Source organism: Capsicum annuum, chromosome 3, assembly GCF_002878395.1.
Source record: "Capsicum annuum cultivar UCD-10X-F1 chromosome 3, UCD10Xv1.1, whole genome shotgun sequence".
Classification (NCBI taxonomy): domain Eukaryota; kingdom Viridiplantae; phylum Streptophyta; class Magnoliopsida; order Solanales; family Solanaceae; genus Capsicum; species Capsicum annuum.
In genome coordinates this window covers 45,232,098-45,252,249 of record NC_061113.1, presented here as the reverse complement: position 1 = coordinate 45,252,249, position 20,152 = coordinate 45,232,098, and the positions used below count along the sequence as shown (strand labels likewise).

At 29.5% G+C, this 20,152-nt stretch overlaps 1 protein-coding gene across 1 annotated transcript; it reads left to right on the top strand.

Annotated features, from left to right (window-relative positions):
• The first annotated feature begins 1,905 nt into the window (after positions 1-1,905).
• LOC107866333 (protein LIGHT-DEPENDENT SHORT HYPOCOTYLS 4) lies at positions 1,906-3,272 on the top strand. The gene has a single exon (XM_016712437.2). The coding sequence runs from the start codon at positions 2,517-2,519 to the stop codon at positions 3,102-3,104; it is 588 nt and encodes a 195-aa protein (XP_016567923.1). The 5' UTR covers positions 1,906-2,516; the 3' UTR covers positions 3,105-3,272.
• The last annotated feature ends 16,880 nt before the right edge of the window (positions 3,273-20,152 follow it).

Genomic DNA, 20,152 nt, shown 5'->3' with positions numbered 1-20,152 from the left:
TAAAATAATTTGAACTCTGTTTTCTACTGCATACCTCCCCAATGTTTTTCTAAATTCCTTAGGACCATTAAAAATCATACCAAGTTCAAAAACAACAACACCACAATCAGCATCAAATTTGATTTTACTACTTTTTCTTCTCCTTGGTAAGTCAACACCCACAACAGCATCCTCATCTACCAAATCAGTGGTATCAATACTATCACAGTCTGAACTATCAATGAACTCTTCATCACCCCCTAATCTATCCACATATCTGTCTTTCTTATTTCTGAAAATATCCTGAAAACCTTTGTCAATACCAGCTTCACTCTACAGGTATTTCTTTTTTTTCTTTTGGTTTTCTTTTTGAATTCTTTTTTCTTCTACTTTCAGCCCTAAAGGCTCTTAACTTTTCATCAATGACTAAATCATCCTCATCAGGAATTTCAACATCTGAACCAGTACTAGGCAGATCTAATTCATTACCATTCAGATCTTTATCAAGATCCCTATGCTCATTACCATCACTGTCTATATCATCTTCATAATTACACTTAGGTGGCCCTTCCTAAGAAGAGAAGGTTGTGACACACCTCAAGATCTTTATCAATGTCATGAAGAATAAATACATCAAGCTCATCACCATCTTTTAAGTTCTTCACAAAGTCTAATAACTCACTATCAGAAGAAATTGGAACTTAACTCTTCACCATCTGTGTTGATAGTAGAACCCCTTAATATTTGAATACCCAAGATCTTTGGTGTAGGAAAGAAACTCAACAAGACTATAGTGGTCTTTATCAATAACAACAACAAAGACATCTACCTCACCTTTATAACTAAGCTTAGGGCTGGCTACAACAGTCCCCCCATGATGAAAACAGGTCAAAATATAGCTGTCCATTATATTTCCTTAACAACTCCCAGAAGATTCTCAACAAAATAAAATACCCAAAATACCCTTGAACAGAAAAGTACCAAAATAACTCTGTCTTTATCAGTGAAATCTGTAAAATAACACCTAAATTAGTGAAATCCCCAAAAAATCGACACAAAACCCTAACTTTATCACTGAAATCCATAAAAAAGTTCTAAAAACGAAAATACAATAAAACACTATAATTTGTTGGGATAAAAGGTCCAAACAGTAAGGAAAAGAGAAAAACATAAAGAACAAGATTAATCGTACCTCAAATTTCTTTAATTTCTTCAAGTTTAAACAAAATCCTTCAATTTCGTTGATGAAAATTAATCAATACTTCATTACATGCATTGTACCTACAAAAAACCAACATTATTAGCTAGACCTCACTACAAATCAACGAAAAATCTAATCAAAAGTGAAAAAAAAAAAGAATTACCAGATGTTTCATCGGGTTTCACTGAACTTGGGAAATGATACTTTGGGGAATTTTACCCCCTTAAGTTCTCAACGTTGACGTGGAAAGTTATTTCCCGCGTGGCAGGTTATAACTGGCTTATAAAATCCACGTGGGGTGGTTGGCCCACACGCACGGAGGGATATTTTTAATCAAGGAAAAAAGTGTCAAAGTGAAAGATGTTATCAAGTTGAGGAGTCTATCGATGTGTTTGGCCTTAATTATTTGCAGTTTTAGAAGTGTCTCATTCTTATTTAATATGTATGACTAGAATTTTAGTCGTACTTGAGAGAACTTCTCTTTGAAAGTACGTACAGAAGTTAGAAAAACAAAAAAGATTTAGTCATGAAGTAATTTTCCAATTAAATCTCTGTGGCACAAGGGGGTGTTGGGCAGTCGGAACTGTGCATGGAGCTGTCATTCAAGCAGAGAGAGTGGGTGAATATATTGGAACTGTTTGCTTCCTTTTTACATGGCCCCCATGTTTTCTAACTTTTTCACTGTCTCCATCTTAACCTGCTGTCTATCACCCTATTCCCTATTTGATTAATTTCCTCAAAAACCCTATTCACCCCCTTTTTCTGCTCTCTCTCTCTCTCCTCTTTCATTCAACTATAATGAAAAGCACATCAAGAAATAGATTGGGGGGGGGGGGGGGGGGGGGTTAGTTTGCTTCCCCTCTTTTGAGAAAAAACCAATCTTACATCATTTCGAGAATACAAAGGTACCAAATCAACCAACAGGACACTCTTCTAAGATTTTCTACTATTGCTCAAACAAGGTAACTCCAAGAAAACCATACAACAGAAATGAACTAAATGAAAGAGAGAGAGAAAGAAAAAGGAATCCTTACCCTTACTCTCCCATCAATCCCTTCATTAAACTCTTCTTCTTTTTGCCTCTCTAGGACAAATATGGAAATCTTTTGATATTTCAATCAACAAACTAAACATCAACTTTGTCCCATCTTAATTAATTTCCTCTTATATCCACCCAACATGTCCCTTCACTTATTATAACCCCTAAAAAGATCTCAAACAACAAGGCATTAACAGAAAAAGTAGAAGAAGATGAACAGTTACAACATCAAGAAGTGACGGATTATAAGATTCAAGAAGAGAAAAACGTAAGATCGCTTAAAGAGCTGAAATATTAATGGATTCCTTCCCAGAAGTTGAGAGTTCCAATCATTTGGCAAATATCAATAACTCTAACAACAGTCACCTGACCAATAGCAGAAACATCAACATCAACAACAATAATATTACATCGTCATCGTCTTCAAGCCGATACGAGAACCAGAAACGCCGTGATTGGAACACTTTTGGCCAGTACCTCAAGAACCATAGGCCCCCACTCTCTCTCTCCCGCTGTAGCGGCGCTCACGTCCTTGAATTCCTCCGTTACCTCGATCAATTTGGTAAGACCAAAATTCACACCGCAATATGTCCATTTTACGGTCATCCAAATCCTCCAGCACCTTGTCCCTGTCCACTTCGTCAAGCTTGGGGAAGCCTTGATGCACTCATCGGTCGTCTTAGAGCTGCTTATGAAGAGAATGGAGGAAAGCCTGAAATGAATCCTTTTGGTGCTCGTGCTGTTAGGCTTTACCTTCGTGAAGTTCGCGATTTGCAGTCAAAAGCAAGAGGAGTTAGCTATGAGAAGAAGAAACGGAAACGCCCTCCGCCACCACCGCAACAGTTTACTGCTCTGCCGCCGCCATCAACATCAGGTGAAGCTTAAAATGACTAAAATATATGCAACATTACTCATGGATTTTAGTTTAAAAGTTCATGTTTTCTAGCAATTAGTATAAGTTGTTTTGAGGATCTATATGTTCTTAATTATGTCACTACGTAGGTTTTGGTTATTAATCGTGAATATTTATATATTGTACTGTCAGTTTTTTCTTTGTAGCTCTATCATGGATAATTCAAGGCCTAGATTTGCGAGGTACGGTTTTAGCGTGTTAATTAATAGTACTCCCTCCATTTAAAAAAGAATGATCAACTTTAAATTGACACAAAATTTAAGAAAATAAAGAAATTTTTGAATCCTATGGTCTTAAATTAAAGTTATGTTAAATGTACTTTTGAATCTTATGGTCTTAAATTAAACTAAATATGTCATATGAAAAGTTAAAATTAAAGTATTGCCAAAAAATGAAAGGGATCATTTTTTTTAAATAAACTAAAAAGAAAAATAGATCACTCTTTTTTAAACGATGGAAGTAATTAATTACTAAGAGAAGTACTTGGAACTAGTAGCAGGAGCGTATATAGTTCTTGTACTGATTAAACTTGTTGAAGGAGTAATCTTTGTTACTACGTGACCAGAGGACCACTACTTTGGAATAAGTATCGTTCCTATTTAGCATTTAAATGGAACATGCTTAGATGTTCTCTTGTTATGTTATAACTTCATTTTCTTATTTTCTGGGTAGTTTTTTTATCACTCAACGTGAATTCACATTTCTTTTAGTGTTAGTATTACATGTGTCAAATCTCTGCTGGTCATTTCCCGTAATTATGATATAGGATTGATCTCCAAGCGGATAAAACTTGATTAGATATACTTTCTTCCTTCACTTTTTTCACTTTTACTTGTCACTGAAAAACAATTTTTGGTCAATTTATACATTGATTTTTAAGAGAGGTACAAAATACAAAGTAAACAAGTAAAAAGAAAGTAAAAGGGGAATGAAGGAAATAGTAACTTTTTTAAGTATTCGAGTGCATGTAATATTGAAATAATAACCTTAAAATTAAGACATGTAACCTATGACAACAGTACGGTAAATTAGTTAGGTTTGAGTTTTTATGGTACTCCTTTTCTTGATTTTACTTTTTAGCCTCCAACTTTTGCAACTTTATTTGTTGAACTTTAAGTTTTGTGCATTTTAGTATATAAAATATTTTATACTACCAATAAACTTAATTTGTTACAGGTTAAGTTTATGTGATAGAGTAAAATATTTTATAAACTGATAGTGCACAAAATTTAAATTCTATTTGTTACTTTCTGAGATTTCACTGTTGATACTTGTATTTCTTCCGTGAGGATTCGCGTAGATAAACTGACTGGGGTCAAGCAATAATGAAAGCTCATAATGTTATTTGTGGCGAGTTACATATATACATCTATTACTCTTAATTTTATTAGTTATATTAAAATTTCTTAATGGCCTGAATTGTATATGCATCTATAAACTTGATTGCTGCTAGTGCTGTCATTTCAATGAGGGGTTTGATCAAATTGGCAGACAAGGGTGATTCCTTATGTCGTCTAACCGCTATTGGGTATAGCTAATTTATTCAACACTTTCTTTATATATATCTCTGATTTTTTATGCTGATTACCAGAATCTTGAAAGAGTTTATCCAGGCCAACCGTAAAAAAAGTGGAGTATTCAATTATAAGCATACATTGATAACCTACTATAAACGATAGGTGACTAAAATACAATGACAACGTAAAAAATCATTATACAGCTAGTACGTATAAATTAAATCAATTAATCTGGAAATACCAAATTTACCAAAATTTTGAAAAGAAATCTTCTTAGATCACAGCTAGAGTAATTGAAAACAAGATCCTGTATAATATAATGGTTTGCTTACAATTTATGCACAATCGTATTATGTTTAATGTTGAACTGTTGTTGGAGACTTTGTCTGATTACTTATAGTTAAAAAGGAAAGTTCGACAAACTTTATTTTCATGAAGTGAAATATGAACAGACATAAAACCGTGTCCAAATTAAGAAATTTTGTTTATACTGCTGCATTGGATGTATACTTGACTAACTTTTTATACTTCTGAAAGTTATTTAGTGGGGGTATGATAGAGAAAATTGAAGGAAAGGTGTCTTTTAAGTGTTGAATAAAAGATTGGTGACATTGATCAATTTAAAGGGTCAAACATAATTAAAAACCTTGATCAATTTAAAGGATCAAAAATAATTAAAAACCTTGATTAGGCTAATTGTGGATTTGATTAATATTTTCTAAACTTTTTAATCTTTTAAAAAATTAACCCACCCACAAAACTTCCATCCCTCTGCAAATCAATCTCTCTCTTCTCTCTTTCTCTCGATAGTTTCTCTATCTAACTTCACTCAACCAACAACTTTTCAAATTTCTCCCTTCAAGCTTATGCAACTTCAACCTCTGGTAACAAATAGTTTTGAGTTCTTGCCCGTTCCTTTTTTACTTTCAACCGTCAGTCGACGTGATAACATTCTCCGGCGACAACAACTTCGAGTTCTTCATAGTTTCTTTTCGATTTTCACAAGTAAAAAATTAGGGCTTTTAAGTTATGACGAAAATGAGGAACTTGATTTGTTGGTGTTTGTTATTTTTTTATGTTTTTTGTTATTTTTTTAATATTTGTTATTTTTTAGTTGAATTTCTCATCTGGATGTATCTGCTACTGCTGTTTTTTAATAATGGATAAAACATGTAACGTGAATCCAACAGATGAGTATTTGTTGCAACATATATGAATAATTTGTTGCACATATTAGTAATCTGCTGCAACATATATGACTAATATGTTGCGCTGATTAGTAATCTGTTGCAACATATATGACTAATCTGTTGCAACATATATGACTAATTTGTTGCAACAGATTACTCATCTGTTGGATTCATTTTATAGTGTTGTAATATGAATCCAATATATGGGTCATCTTTTACTACAGATTAGTCATATATTGCAACAAATTACTCACTTGTTGCAATAGATGGCTCATATGTTGCAGGTTCTATTCATTGTAGTAGTAACAGATACACCAAATAAGAAATTCAACAAAAATTATAATTTTATTTACAAAATAAGCTATGAAGTAATGTCCAAGTGATATACGAACAAAATTTGACCTAAAAGATTTTTTATAAATTTCAACATGGGCACAATAGATAAGTAAAACACATAAATTTCATGAAACGGGTAAAGAAGACAAAAATAATATACCATACATCAAATGCAAAAGGATCAAGGGGACGAACATTTGAGTTCTCCTAAAAACGTTTAAGTTCTCTAATATTTTAATTGCTTTCTAACAGTTGACCCATCTGTTACAACAGATTTTCTATCTGTTTGATAATTTCCAACAAATGAATCATCTAATGCAACATGCTAGTCAACTGTTGATTCAAATTAAGCAATTATTAGTAATAACTAAATTGATTTAGCTAAAATTAAAGACGTCTCTACGACAAAGGGACAAACATTTGTGTTCTCCTAAAAATATTTGAGTTTCCTAGTATTTTAATTATTTTCCAACAGATTATCTATTTGTTGCAATAAGTTAGTCATCTATTGCAACAGATGTTTATAACAGGTTAGTCATTTATTTATTCAAATTAAGCAATTATTAATAATAACTAAATTAATTTAATTAAAATTAAAGACAAGTCTTTAATACAAGACCTTAGATAAGGGGACAAATGTTTGAGTTCTCCTAAAAACATTTGAGCTTTACTATTTTAACTTTTCAACATATATCGAACTCGGAACCAAAATGAGCCACGAAATTGAAAAAGTGACCAAAATAGGCTACCTATTTAAAAAGTTACCATAATAGGCTAAACGTAATAATTTATTACGTTTTCTACTTTTTTCTTAACGGTCAACTAACGGAGTTGACTTTTACGTTTTATATATTTTTTTTTTTTGTAAAACGTAAAAATTCTTACGTTTTATAAAAAAAATATAAAACGTAAGAATTTCTTACGTTTTACACGATAACCGAGGAAAAAATACAATGAATTGTCAAATCAATTAAAAAGGTACTAAAAAAAAGAGTTGTTCAACGTAATAAAAAGTTACGTTCTTAACTTTTTTATAGCAGTGGTCCCCCACCCACAATTCCTTTTTCCACAAATGTCCCATTACTTCTACTTTTTCCTCTTTTTACATATGATAATTATGAATTTTTTTATTAATTAAATTTATTTATATTTTACATGTAGTTCAAAGAATTTATTTTTCTAATAAATTTTTACGTTTTACATAAAAAAAAATTAAAATAAAGCATCAATTACCTCATTAACTTAACAATTTTCTTATATTTATTCTATATCAAAAAATAATCACTTCTATCATTAATTATCTGATTTCTCTTTAAAAAATTATACTTTTGAGTTTTCCTCTACTCCAAAATAGTGAAATGTTGAATTATCGTCGATCAAATATGCTACTATATACAAGAATTATATTTTTTTAGGAGTGTTCTTGAAAAAATATATTTTCTTATATTAATTTAGGAGTGTTCCTAAATTAAATTATAATTTTTTACTCCATTAATTATAATATGAAATGTGTGAGTCTCCTCAATATCCTAATCGAAACACTAATCGAAAACTACGATGAATCACTATTCGAAAAAATTAATTTCATATTCCTAACACACCAGAAAAATATAATTCTTGTATATAGTAGCATATTTGATCGGCGATAATTCAACATTTAACTATTTTGGAGTAGAGGAAAGCTCAAAAGTATAATTTTTTTTAGAGAGAAATTGGATAATTAAGGATAGAAGTGATTATTTTTTGATATAAAATTAATATAAGAAAATTGCTAAGTTAATGAGGTAATTGATACTTCTATTTTTTAAATTTTTTATGTAAAACGTAAAAATTTATTACATAGAGGAAAAAATAAATTATTTGAACTACATGTAAAATATAAATAAATTTAACTAATCAAAAAATTCATAATTATCATATGTAAAAAGAGGAAAAAGTAGAAGTGATGGGACATTTGTGGAACAAGGAATTGTGGGTGGGGGACCACTGCTATAAAAAAATTAAGAACGTAACTTTTTGTTATGTTGAACAATTCGTTTTTTAGTATCTTTTTAATTGATTTGATAATTCACTGCATTTTTTTCCTCGGTCATCTGTAAAAGGTAAGAAATTCTTACGTTTTTATAAAAGTCAACTTCGTTAGTTGACCATTAAGAAAAAACAGAAAACGTAATAAATTATTACGTTTAGCCTATTTTGGTAACTTTTTACATAGGTGACCTATTTTGGTCACTTTTTAAATTCTATGGCTCATTTTGGTTCTGAGTTCACATATATATTGTCTATTTAATAATTTTCAATAGATGAGTCATATGTTGGAACAATTTAGTCATCTGTTGCAACATATATCTATATTTGTTGGATAATTTTCAATAGATGAGTTAGTTATTACAACAAGTTAGTCATTTGTTGCAACAGATGTCTATATATGTTTGGTCATTTTCAACAAATGTCTTTAACTGTTTGGTCTTTTCCAACAGATTACTCATCTATTGCAATATGTTAATTGAAATCGTAATTGAACTTATCAATTCATCTTTAATTTTAGTTAAATCAATGTTTTTATTACTAATAATGTCTTAATTTGAATCATTACAAATAAAATTGAACAATTAACACTTTACTCAAGACGAATACACTTAGATGATCATGTAATTACTATTTGATTAATTGAAATCGTAATTAAATTATTAATTCATCTTTAATTTTAGTTAAATCAATGTTTTTATTACTAATAATGTCTTAATTTGAATCATTACAAATAAAATTGATCAATTGATCATTCTATTTAAGACGAAACACTTAGTTGATCATGTAATTACTATAAAATTAATTTAAATTGTAAGTGAACTTATTAATTCATCTTTAATTTTAGTTAAATAAATATAGTTATTTCTAATTATGGCTTGGTTTGAATCATTTCAAATAAAATTGATCAATTGGTCACTCTACTCAGGACGAACACACAGTTAATCGTGTAATAACATGAGATTAATTAAAATAGTAATGAACTTATTAATACTATTTAAATCAATTTAGTTATTACTAATATAATAACTTTATATGAATCAATAGATGACTAAGATGTTGCAAAAGATGAGTAATCTATTGAAAATGACCAAACAGATTAGTCACCTATTGCAACAGATTACTAATCTGTTGGAAATAACAAACAGATAAAGTCATATGTTGCAACAGATTGGTCATCTGTTGGAAATGACCAACAGATAAAGACATTTGTTACAACAGATGACTAATCTATTGCAACATATGTGTATATCTGTTTGATAATTTTCAACAAATGACTCATCTTTTGTAACAGATTAAATCTGTTGCAATAGGTTATACACTTAAATGATCATATAATTACTATGAGATTAATTGAAATTGTAATTATTTAATCAATTTGGTTATTACTAATAATGACTTAATTTGAATCATTTCAAATAAAATTAGTCAATTAATCACTCTACTCAGAACGAACACACTAAGATGATCGTGTAATTAATATAAGAATAATTGGAATCGTAACTGAACTTATCAATTAATCTTTAATTTTAGTTATATTAATGTACTTATTACTAATAATATCTTAATTTGAATCATTTCAAATAAAATTGGTCAATTAACACTTTACTCAAGACGAATACACTTAGATGATCATGTAATTACTATGAGATTAATTGAAATCATAATTAAAATTATCAATTCATCTTTAATTTTAGTTAAATTAATTTAATTATTACTAATAATTTCTTGATTTTAATTATTTCAAATAAAATTGATCAATTGATCATTCTATTTAAGACGAAACACTTAGTTGATCATGTAATTACTATAAAATTAATTAAAATTGTAAGTCAACTTACTAATTCATCTTTAATTTTAGTTAAATCAATATATTTATTTCTAATTATGGTTTGGTTTTAATCATTTCAAATAAAATTGGTCAATTGATAACTCTACTCAGGACGAACACACTTAGTTGATGGTGTAATTACCATGAGATTAATTGAAAATGTAATTAAACTTATTAATTCATGTTTAACTCTAGTTAAATAAATTTAGTTGTTACTAATATAATGGCTTAATATGAATCAATAGATGACTAACATGTTGCAAAAGATGAGTAATCTATTGAAAATGACTAAACAGATAAAGACATCTGTTGGAAATGACCAAACAGATAAAGACATCTGTTGGAAATAACTAAACAAATATAGACATATGTTGCAACAGATGACTAATCTGTTGCAATAAATGACTCGTATATTGAAAATTATCAAACAAATATAGACATCTGTTGCAACAGATGACTAAGTTGTTGTAACAGATAACTCATCTGTTGAAAATTATCAAACATATAGGATATATGCTGGAAAATAATTTAAAATACTAAAGCTCAGATGTTTTTAAGAGAACTCAGATGTTTGTCCCCTTGTCTAAGGTCTTGTCTATAATTTTAGTTAAATCAATTTAGTTATTACTAATAATTGCTTAATTTGAATCATTTTAAATAGAATTTATCAATTGATCATTCTATTAAGGACGAATACATTAATTGAAATTGTAAGTGGACTTATCAATCCATCTTTAATTTAGTCAAAATCAATTTATTTATTATTAATAATGACTTAATTTGAATCATTTAAAATAAAATTGGTCGATTGATCACTCTCCTTGAGACGAATACACATAGTTGATCATGTAATTACTATGAGATTAATTGAAATTGTAAGTGAACTTGTCAATTCATCTTTAGTTTTAGTTATATCAATTTAGTTATTACGAATAATGGCTTAATTTGATTCATTTCAAATAAAATTGGTCAATTGATCACTCTAATCATGACGAATACACTTAGTTGATAATTTAATTACTATGAGATTAATTGAAATTGTAAGTTTATCTTCAATTTTAGTTATTACTAATAATATCTTAATTTTAATTATTTCAAATAAACTTGGTCGATTGATCACTCTACTCGGAACGAATACACTTAGTTAATCCGGTACTTACGATGAGATTAATTGAAATTGTAAGTGAACTCATTAATTCATGTTAATTTTAGTTAAATCAACATAAGCTTAATGTGAATCATTTAAAATAAAATTGGTCAATTAATTATTCTACTAAGGATGAAACACTTAATTGATCATTTAATTACTGAGATTAATTGAAATCGTAATTGAACTTACTAATTCATCTTTAATTTTAGTTAAATCAATATAGTTATTTCTAATAATGGTTTAATTTGAATTATTTCACATAAAATTTGTCAATTAATCATTCTACTCAGTACGAGACACTTAATTGATCATGTAATTACTATGAAATTAATTGAAATCGTAATTGAACTTACTAATTCATCTTTAGTTTTAGTTAAATCAATATAGTTATTTCTAATGATGACTTAGTTTGAATCATTTCAAATAAAATTGATCAATTGATCACTCTACTCAGGACAAACATACTTAGTTGATCGTGTAATTACCATGAGATTAATTGAAACTGTAATTGAACTTATTAATTCATATTTTATTTTAGTAATCAATTTAGTTATTACTAATAGTGACTTAATGTGAATCAATAGATGACTAACATGTTACAACAGATGAGTAATATGTTGGAAATGACCAAACAAATAAAAACATTTGTTGAAAATGACCAAATAGATATAGACATCTGTTGCAACAAATGACTCACTTGTTGCAACAACTAATTCATCTATTGAAAATTATCAAATAGATATAGACATCTGTTGTAACAGATAACTAAGTTGTTGCAACATATGACTCATCTGTTGGAAATTACTAAATAGACAAAATATGTGTTGAAAAACAATTTGAAATACTAAATCTTAAATGTTTTTTAGGAGAATTCAAACGTTTTCCCCCTTGTCTAAGGTCTTGTCTTCAATTTTAGTTAAGTCAATTTAATTATTTTTAAAATTGCTTAATTTGAATCAACAAATGACTAACTTGTTATAAGCTTTTATTTCAACAGATGACTAACTTGTTGCAACAAATAGGTGATTTGTTGAAAAATAATTAAAATACTAGGAACTCAAACATTTTTAGGAGAACTCAAATATTTGTCCCATTGTCTTAAAGATTTATCTTTAATTTTAGCTAAATCAATTTAGTTATTACTAATAATTGCTTAATTTGAATCAACAGATGACTAACATATTTCAACAGATAATTCATCTGTTAGAAATTATCAAACAGGTAGAAAATCTATTATAATAGATGGGTTGTCCATTAGAAAATAATTAAAATACTAGGGAACTTAAATATTTTTTTGAAGAACTCAAACGTTTGTCCCCTCGATCCTTTTGCATTTGATGTATGATACACTATTTTTATCTTCTTTATCTGTTTCATGAAATTTTCCATGTGTTTCACTTATTCGTTGTGCCCTTGTTGAAATTTTTAGATTTTTTTTAGGTCAAATTTTGTTCGTATATCACTTGGACATTACTTCATAGTTGATTTTGTAAGTATAATTATGATTTTTGTTGAATTTTTTATTTGGTATATTTGCTACTGCTACAATGGATAGAACCTGCAACATGAATCCAATATATGAGTCATTTATTGCAACAAGTGAGTAATCTGTTGCAACATATGAATAATCTGTTGCAACAGATGACCCATATGTTGGATTCATGTTACAACACTATACTACAAATCCAACAGATGAGTAATTTGTTGCAACAGATGAGTCATATATGTTGCAACATATTAGTCAATATGTTGCAACAAATTAGTCAATATGTTGTAATAGATTACTCATCTGTGCAACGGATTACTCATCTGTTAGATTCACGTTACATGTTTTATCCACTGTTGAAAAGACAGCAGTAGCAAATAGACTCAGATAAGAAATTCAACTAAAAATTATAATTTTAGTTACTAAAATCATCTATAAGTAATTCTCAAGTGATATACGAATAAAATTTGACCTAAAAAAGTTTGATCAAGTAGCAATAGTAGCGGTAACAACAATGTCCAACAATAAGAAGATGATGATGAACAAGAAGAGATGATAATGAAGAACAAGATGATGATAATGAAGAAGAAGATGATGAATAAAGCAACAACAACAATGAACAACAAAAATTACGAAGAGAGTGAAAACTCCAATAAATGAGAAGAGAGAGAAACGTGTCCTTTTTTTCCCTCCATTTCTAGTTATATTAGGTTTTACATTGGATCAAAGTATAAATTAAAAAACTTGTGGGTTATTTTCAAACTTTTCTTACTTTCTTAATCCTTAATAAAGTAACTGTCACCTCCACTCAATTATTAAGATTTGTGTCACCCACACTTCATTTTAAAACTCTTTCGTCACATGTGGCCCAAACCCCCATGAAACTAGCACTTTAATCTATGAAGGAAATATTCCAAATCCCACCACTAATTTTTTCAGATTATCATACGATGATTTAGGAGTTGTATAATATTAGTGAAAGGGACCCATTAGACAATAATGGATCTTGAAAATTAACGAATTCTTTGCAGATAAATGTCCAGTTGATTGAAGGATTGGATGATTTTTGTGTGGGAATATATCTGTCGACGGTCTTTCTATTAAAGACTTTGAAAGCAGCCAATTTGACTAAAGTTTAGTACTCCATGAATCAATATTCCTAAATATCTTATAATTGCTTTTAGTTCTTAAGATGGGTTGTCTGAGTATATATTGCATCAATCAGCTCACTTTTGTCAAATGACATCTTTTAAATTCTTTTGTTTTTTCTTTCATTCAACTCCCGCTATACCAATTTACGTGGCATAGTTCGAACTTTGAAAATCAAATTATTTAAATTTGATTGTAAATTTGAGTATGAAATCTTCAATATTTTTGTTGAATTATAATTTTATATTTAAAAACTGTGTAAAAAGTAGTTTAAGTCATAATGATTGACAATTCAAATTTTAAAAAGATACATCAAAATAATTATGGTGAAATTAAGTAGACTTCTTGTCACACCCCTTTTTTTCGCTAGAGGAGCCGAGGTCGAAGGATTTTTCCAACTAAAGTGATAGTTTTGAATAGGGATTAATTTATCATAGAGTTGCCACTTGAAATTGAGTTATGGTATTCTAAGTTACCTTTTTGAATCCCTAATCAAAAGAAAATGACTCTTTGTTATGGTCTGTGAAAATAGAAGACTAGGTAAGAAATTTTGTTGACCGAGGAGAAGGTCTGAGACACCCCTTGAGTCCCGTGATTCTAGCGCGGTCGCTTTTATTGACTTATCTTAACTAAAACTATTTTGAAAAAAATTATGTTAAGGCCTAAGTTCGCTCATTTTTATTATATTAAAACTTGTATATTCTTTTATATTAAATAAATTAATGAAAATTAAAAAAAAATTGCAAGAAAAATATTTGCCAAGGTTTATTTTTAAACTCTTCAATTTTCAAAAAGTCTCAAAAAGATGCGTATGCCGCATTCTTAATTTACCTAACATCAAAAACTTTAATTTATCTTTTATAAACTCGTAAAAACTTTTTTTTTTATTCAAAACATTATTTATCCTTAACATTAAACTAAAACAATAATCATTTAAAGTAATTAATTAATTTAATAAATAATTATCAAAATTTATTAACGACATATAAATAAATAAATAAATAATAAAAATAATATCTCCTAAATCAATTAATTTCACTTGTTATAAATTTTTAAAATAATTTAATAATGCATAAGAATTACACAGTTAATTAATATATCCTGATTATGAAAAGGATGAGAAAATACTAAAATTAATAACATGACATTATATCACAATATGTTAATATATTACATTCTTTAAAAATATGAGTCATTGTTATATTCCAAAACTACTTCTTTATCTTAAAATAATTGCATAAAGATATTATTTCATATTTCTCAGTTATCAACCAAAATTGTATCATGCCACTGAAAAAATAAATACACGGCCAGATCTGTGAATTTTTCGTTGGACGTTAACGGAAGAAAAGAAAAGGGCGATGCCAGTTAGGGAGGCCAACTCCAGTGAGTTGGTTCGCCGGCGTGGGTATTATTGGTGGCTAGCGGCGGCGGGGAAAGGAGAAGGGCGGCGGGAAAGGAAAGAAGAGAATGGTGGTGACGGCGGCGCTGACTTCGCCAGCCGGTGGCATAGAAAAAAAATAGAGGGGGTGACAGAAAAAGGAAGATTGAAGCGGCGTGGGGCCGATTTGAAGTTTTCCCGTGGAATCACGTCACCGAAACAGTAATACACTGTGAGATGAATTATTTTAGCAAAGTTTACCCTCGTTTTAGGATTTTCGAAGAATTTCTCACTGAAAAATTCGGATAATACCAATTCTTTTCATCTCCTTCAATTATGGATTTTTGTTTCTCCATTCTCTTATTCTTTTCTACTGGTTTTCCTATTTTTCATATTCTATATTTCTTGCATGTATGACTATGTGTATTTATTTATATCAACGAATACATATACATAACAGTGTATATTACTACATTCATTTTTATAGAACTAATATATAATTATTCGAAAAATTAATGACAGAACATGAAATAATAGAAGATTCATAAAATCAAACATATATGGTACGCAATACATTGAAATCAGTCAAACATTTTTTATTCATACTTATTCATAGTACAATTTATAAAATAAATAATATGTGATTGAATAGAACTTGTATCGAAACAAAAAATTGTCACCGGAATTGAAAATAGAACAGAAATACAGAACTCAGATCTAATGCTTTTTCATTTTTGCCTGATGTTTTCCTCTTGATGATTTGAATATTTCAACTACTCTTTTTTTTTACTCTGACTTCTGATATTTTTTATCTGATCCCTCTGATGATGAATGTACGTACCTTTTCTTTGTCTGGGGTGGGAGAGTCCCTTAAATATAAATCACTTGGAGAGAACAGTTATTTTTAGGGGGGAAATAGTTAGTTGTAAAATGAGGGGAGGGAGGGAAGAAAGATTTAAAATTTAAATTAATTATTATTTTATTTTACTTTTTTATATTTTTTTTATATATAAAATAATAGTAATAATAATAAATAATAAATAAAAATAAATAAATAAAATAATAATAATAAATGTAATAATAATTAATTAATTTTAAACTTAACAAAACATAATAACAATTTATAAATAGACAAATATAAATATAATAAAATAATATTAAAACTACTAATTTATTTATTAAAAATTTATAAAAGAAAAATATATATATTTTTATATATTATTATTATTATTATTATTATTTAAATTAGAATAAAAATAAAATATCTCAAAATTAATTTTATTTAATTATTTATTTTTTAACTATAAATTTATTAAAATAAAAATAAGAATCAAAATAATATATGATTAAATATATAAATATAAAATATTTAATATCGATAAACAAGTTAAAATTTAGGGAGGATAAAAAATAATGTGTCTACATTTTTGCCCCTCTTTGTGTGAAATCTCAAAGAGGTTTCATACAAAAAAGTAGACAAGATATGATTTTTGACCCTCCAATTATTTGAAAGGTAAGGATAAAATAAAATTAAAATATAAGTAAAATGTGACCGAGTCCTATTTTTTGGACATCCTATTTATCCCGGGTTATAAGAAAATCAGGTCACGAGTAGTTCAAAGGTAATTTAGTGAGAGAAAAATTTAGAGTCGAGTGAGATTCCGTTGAGATTCCGATTAACAATTTCTGCCTTTTACATTCAAATGACTAATAAAAAAATGAAAAATATAGATGAAAATTATAATCTCTAGAATCTTGATTCTAATCTTCGCAACTTGAATTTGAAAATTCACCCTATTCTTCAGGCGGGCTCCTGACTTGTTATTTCTTCACCCTGTTCTTTAGGCGGACTCCTGGACTTTTTTTTTCTTCACCCTATTCTTCAGGCGGGCTCCTGAACTTTCTTTTTATTCACCCTGTTGTTCAAGCGGGCTTCTGGACTTACAATTTCATCACCCTGTTCTTCAGGTGGGCTCCTAGACTTCCTCTTTCTGATTTTTCAAATATGTTCCTGAACTCAAAATAAAAGGTGAAATAGAAAAATAACATCCCATTCTTCAGGCGGGTCCTGTGCATAAAGTAAATTCCCATTCTTCAGGAGGATCTTGAGCAAAAATAAATTCTCATTCTTCAGGAGGGTCCTGTTCAAAAGTAAATTCCTATACAACACACATAAAATTTTGCCCCAGTTTGTACTGAGAAAATTTGTATATCATCAGATCATAACTGAGATCCAGCATCGGATGCTGTAATCATGATTTTTGCATTGACAGAAGTGTGAAATTGCATCTTTTATTTGAAAATTTTTTATTCCTGTTTCAAACAAAAATAAAGAAAAATTGTGCGTTTTGAAAACACGTGGTGGTTGGTTTGTGGTATTTGGCTCTTGAATTGCCCATTTTTGCACTTGCCATGCTCAAATCCTTTTCCAATCCTTGATGGATATCCATTGATTTGTCACACTTCTGACCCAAAATTCTGACTATTGAGACTCTCAATTCAAGAGACATTTCTCTTGTATAATATCTCAGAATTTAACATTCCATAAACCCTTTATCTTTCAACAAGTCAAAAATTATCAAATCACAATCATTCTGAATACTTTATTAAACTTTGAAATGTTGTCCTTGTGCGTCGACCCTTTGTCTTGCTTTATATATTGAAGAATTTGGTAGCAAGTTTAGAGTCCTTTCTCACTTGACTTGACGTGAATTTGACTCAACAACACACAAAAGACTACAAAAATTTTTGTTTAATGACAAGGACACAAAAATCAAAAATCAAAATAAAATAAAAAGAAAAAGACAATAGGTATCTCTTTTCAAAACAACAAGAAAAACTTATCTGAATGTGAAAACCGATTCTGGTGATTATGACATGCATTTCGAATTACACAACCAGATCTAATCTTCAATCGTTATTAACTTTCATCCACTTATTGAGCTTGAAAATTAGGCCAATCTTAAACTTGTTCCTTCTGGATAATAAACCTCCTTCAGCTAGTGGCACCTCAATGGGTTTTTGCCAACGAGCCTATCTCATTTCCATTTCTTTCTCAGCTCACATTCGCGTTATGGTGCCCAAAAAGGTTTTCACCAATAAAACTCTCATTTTCATTCATTTTTTTATATGTAGAGAGAAAATAACACCCAAAATATGAAATATCATGTACCCATAAGATGTTAAGCCTTGACATTCTCAAAGATTGATCTGAAGGTCTTTCTTTGGTTGTAACTTGGCTTTTGAAATGTGTTAGAAAGAAAGGGCGGTATGAGGCTCAAAAATTTACATAATTATTGGGTAAAGCATTCAACTTTTGGAATAGACTCTTTTTAAAGAAATAAACTTTTGCCCCAGTTTCATTTCATTGTGGGTAATTTGAATTTTATTTTAGTTGGACCGAACCCCGAAGTAGGGCTGCCTACGTATCTTGTCATAGCAAGAATCAGGTCACACGTAGTTCAGGAAACGCCATTCATTTTGCTTGATTTTTTTTTTTTAAAATTTTTTGACTCTAATTTGATTCCAAAAAAGGGGTACGAAAAAAAATATAAAAGCTCAAAAGGGGTAAGCAAAAGTTGATATATTATTCGGATAGTAGAACAAAATGTCTTCATCATTTCAGTCTTTAAAATGTAAGTACAAAACATACATAATGTAATTGTACATGAATATCATACATAATATCTTTTAACTGCATCAGTATTGACCAACATTCCTTCCATTTTGCCTTCTACATCAATCAGGTATAACGTGCCATTAGATAACACTTTCTTCACCATGAATGGTCCATGCCAATTAGGAGAAAATTTTCCTTTGGCTTCAATCTGATGGGGTAGGATGCGTCATAGTACTAACTGACCAACTTCAAAATATTTGTGACGCACCTTTTTGTTATATGTTCATGCCATTCTCTTCTGGTACAGTTGTCCATGACATACTGGTGTTAATTTTTTTTCATCAATCAAACTTAATTGCTCCAAACGATTCTTGATCTATTGGTCATCATCAATTTCAGCTTCTACAACTACTCGGAGAGGTGGAATTTCAATCTCTGCAGGTATAACTGCTTCAGTTTCGTACACCAACAAGTAAGGAGTTGCACCAATTAAAGTTCGAACTGTAGTACGATAACCCAACAAAGCAAAAGTTAACTTTTCATGCCATTGTCGGGAATCCTGTACCATCTTACGAAGTATTTTCTTTAGGTTCTTGTTAACAGCTTCTATAGCTCCATTCACTTTTGGGCGATAAGGAGTTAAATTTTGATGCATAATCTTAAATTGTTGGCACACTTCTTACATCAAATGACTGTTGAGATTTGCAGCATTATCTGTAACAATAATCTTCTGAATGCCAAACCAACAAATGATGTTAAAGTGAACAAAATCAACCACTGCTTTCTTGGTCACTAATTTGAAAGTCATTTCTTCCACCCACTTTGTGAAATAATCAATGGCTACTAAGATGAACTTATGTCCATTCGAGACCTTCGGTTCAATTGGTCCAATTACATCCATTCTCTAAGCCACGAAAGGCCATAGAGCAGTCATTAGATACAACTCAGATGGAAGAGAATGTATCAAGTCCCCGTATACTTGGCATTCATGATATTTACGAACGAAATTAATGGAATCTCGCTCCATGGTGATCCAGTAATAACCTGCTCGGAGTATTTTCTTTGCCAAAACATACCCACTCATGTGTGGTCCATAAACCCAGAATGTACTTCAGTCATGATTTTTGAAGCTTTTTTAGCATCTACACACCTCAGAAGTCCCAAATCAGGAGTCCTCTTATACAAGATTCCTCCACTTAGGAAAAATCAACTAGACAAATGTCGAATGGTTCTCTTTTGGTTACCATCAGCATGCATAAGATATTTTCCTGTCTGAATATATTCTTTGATATCATAGAACCACGGTTCCCTATCTAGTTCTTCCTCAACCACA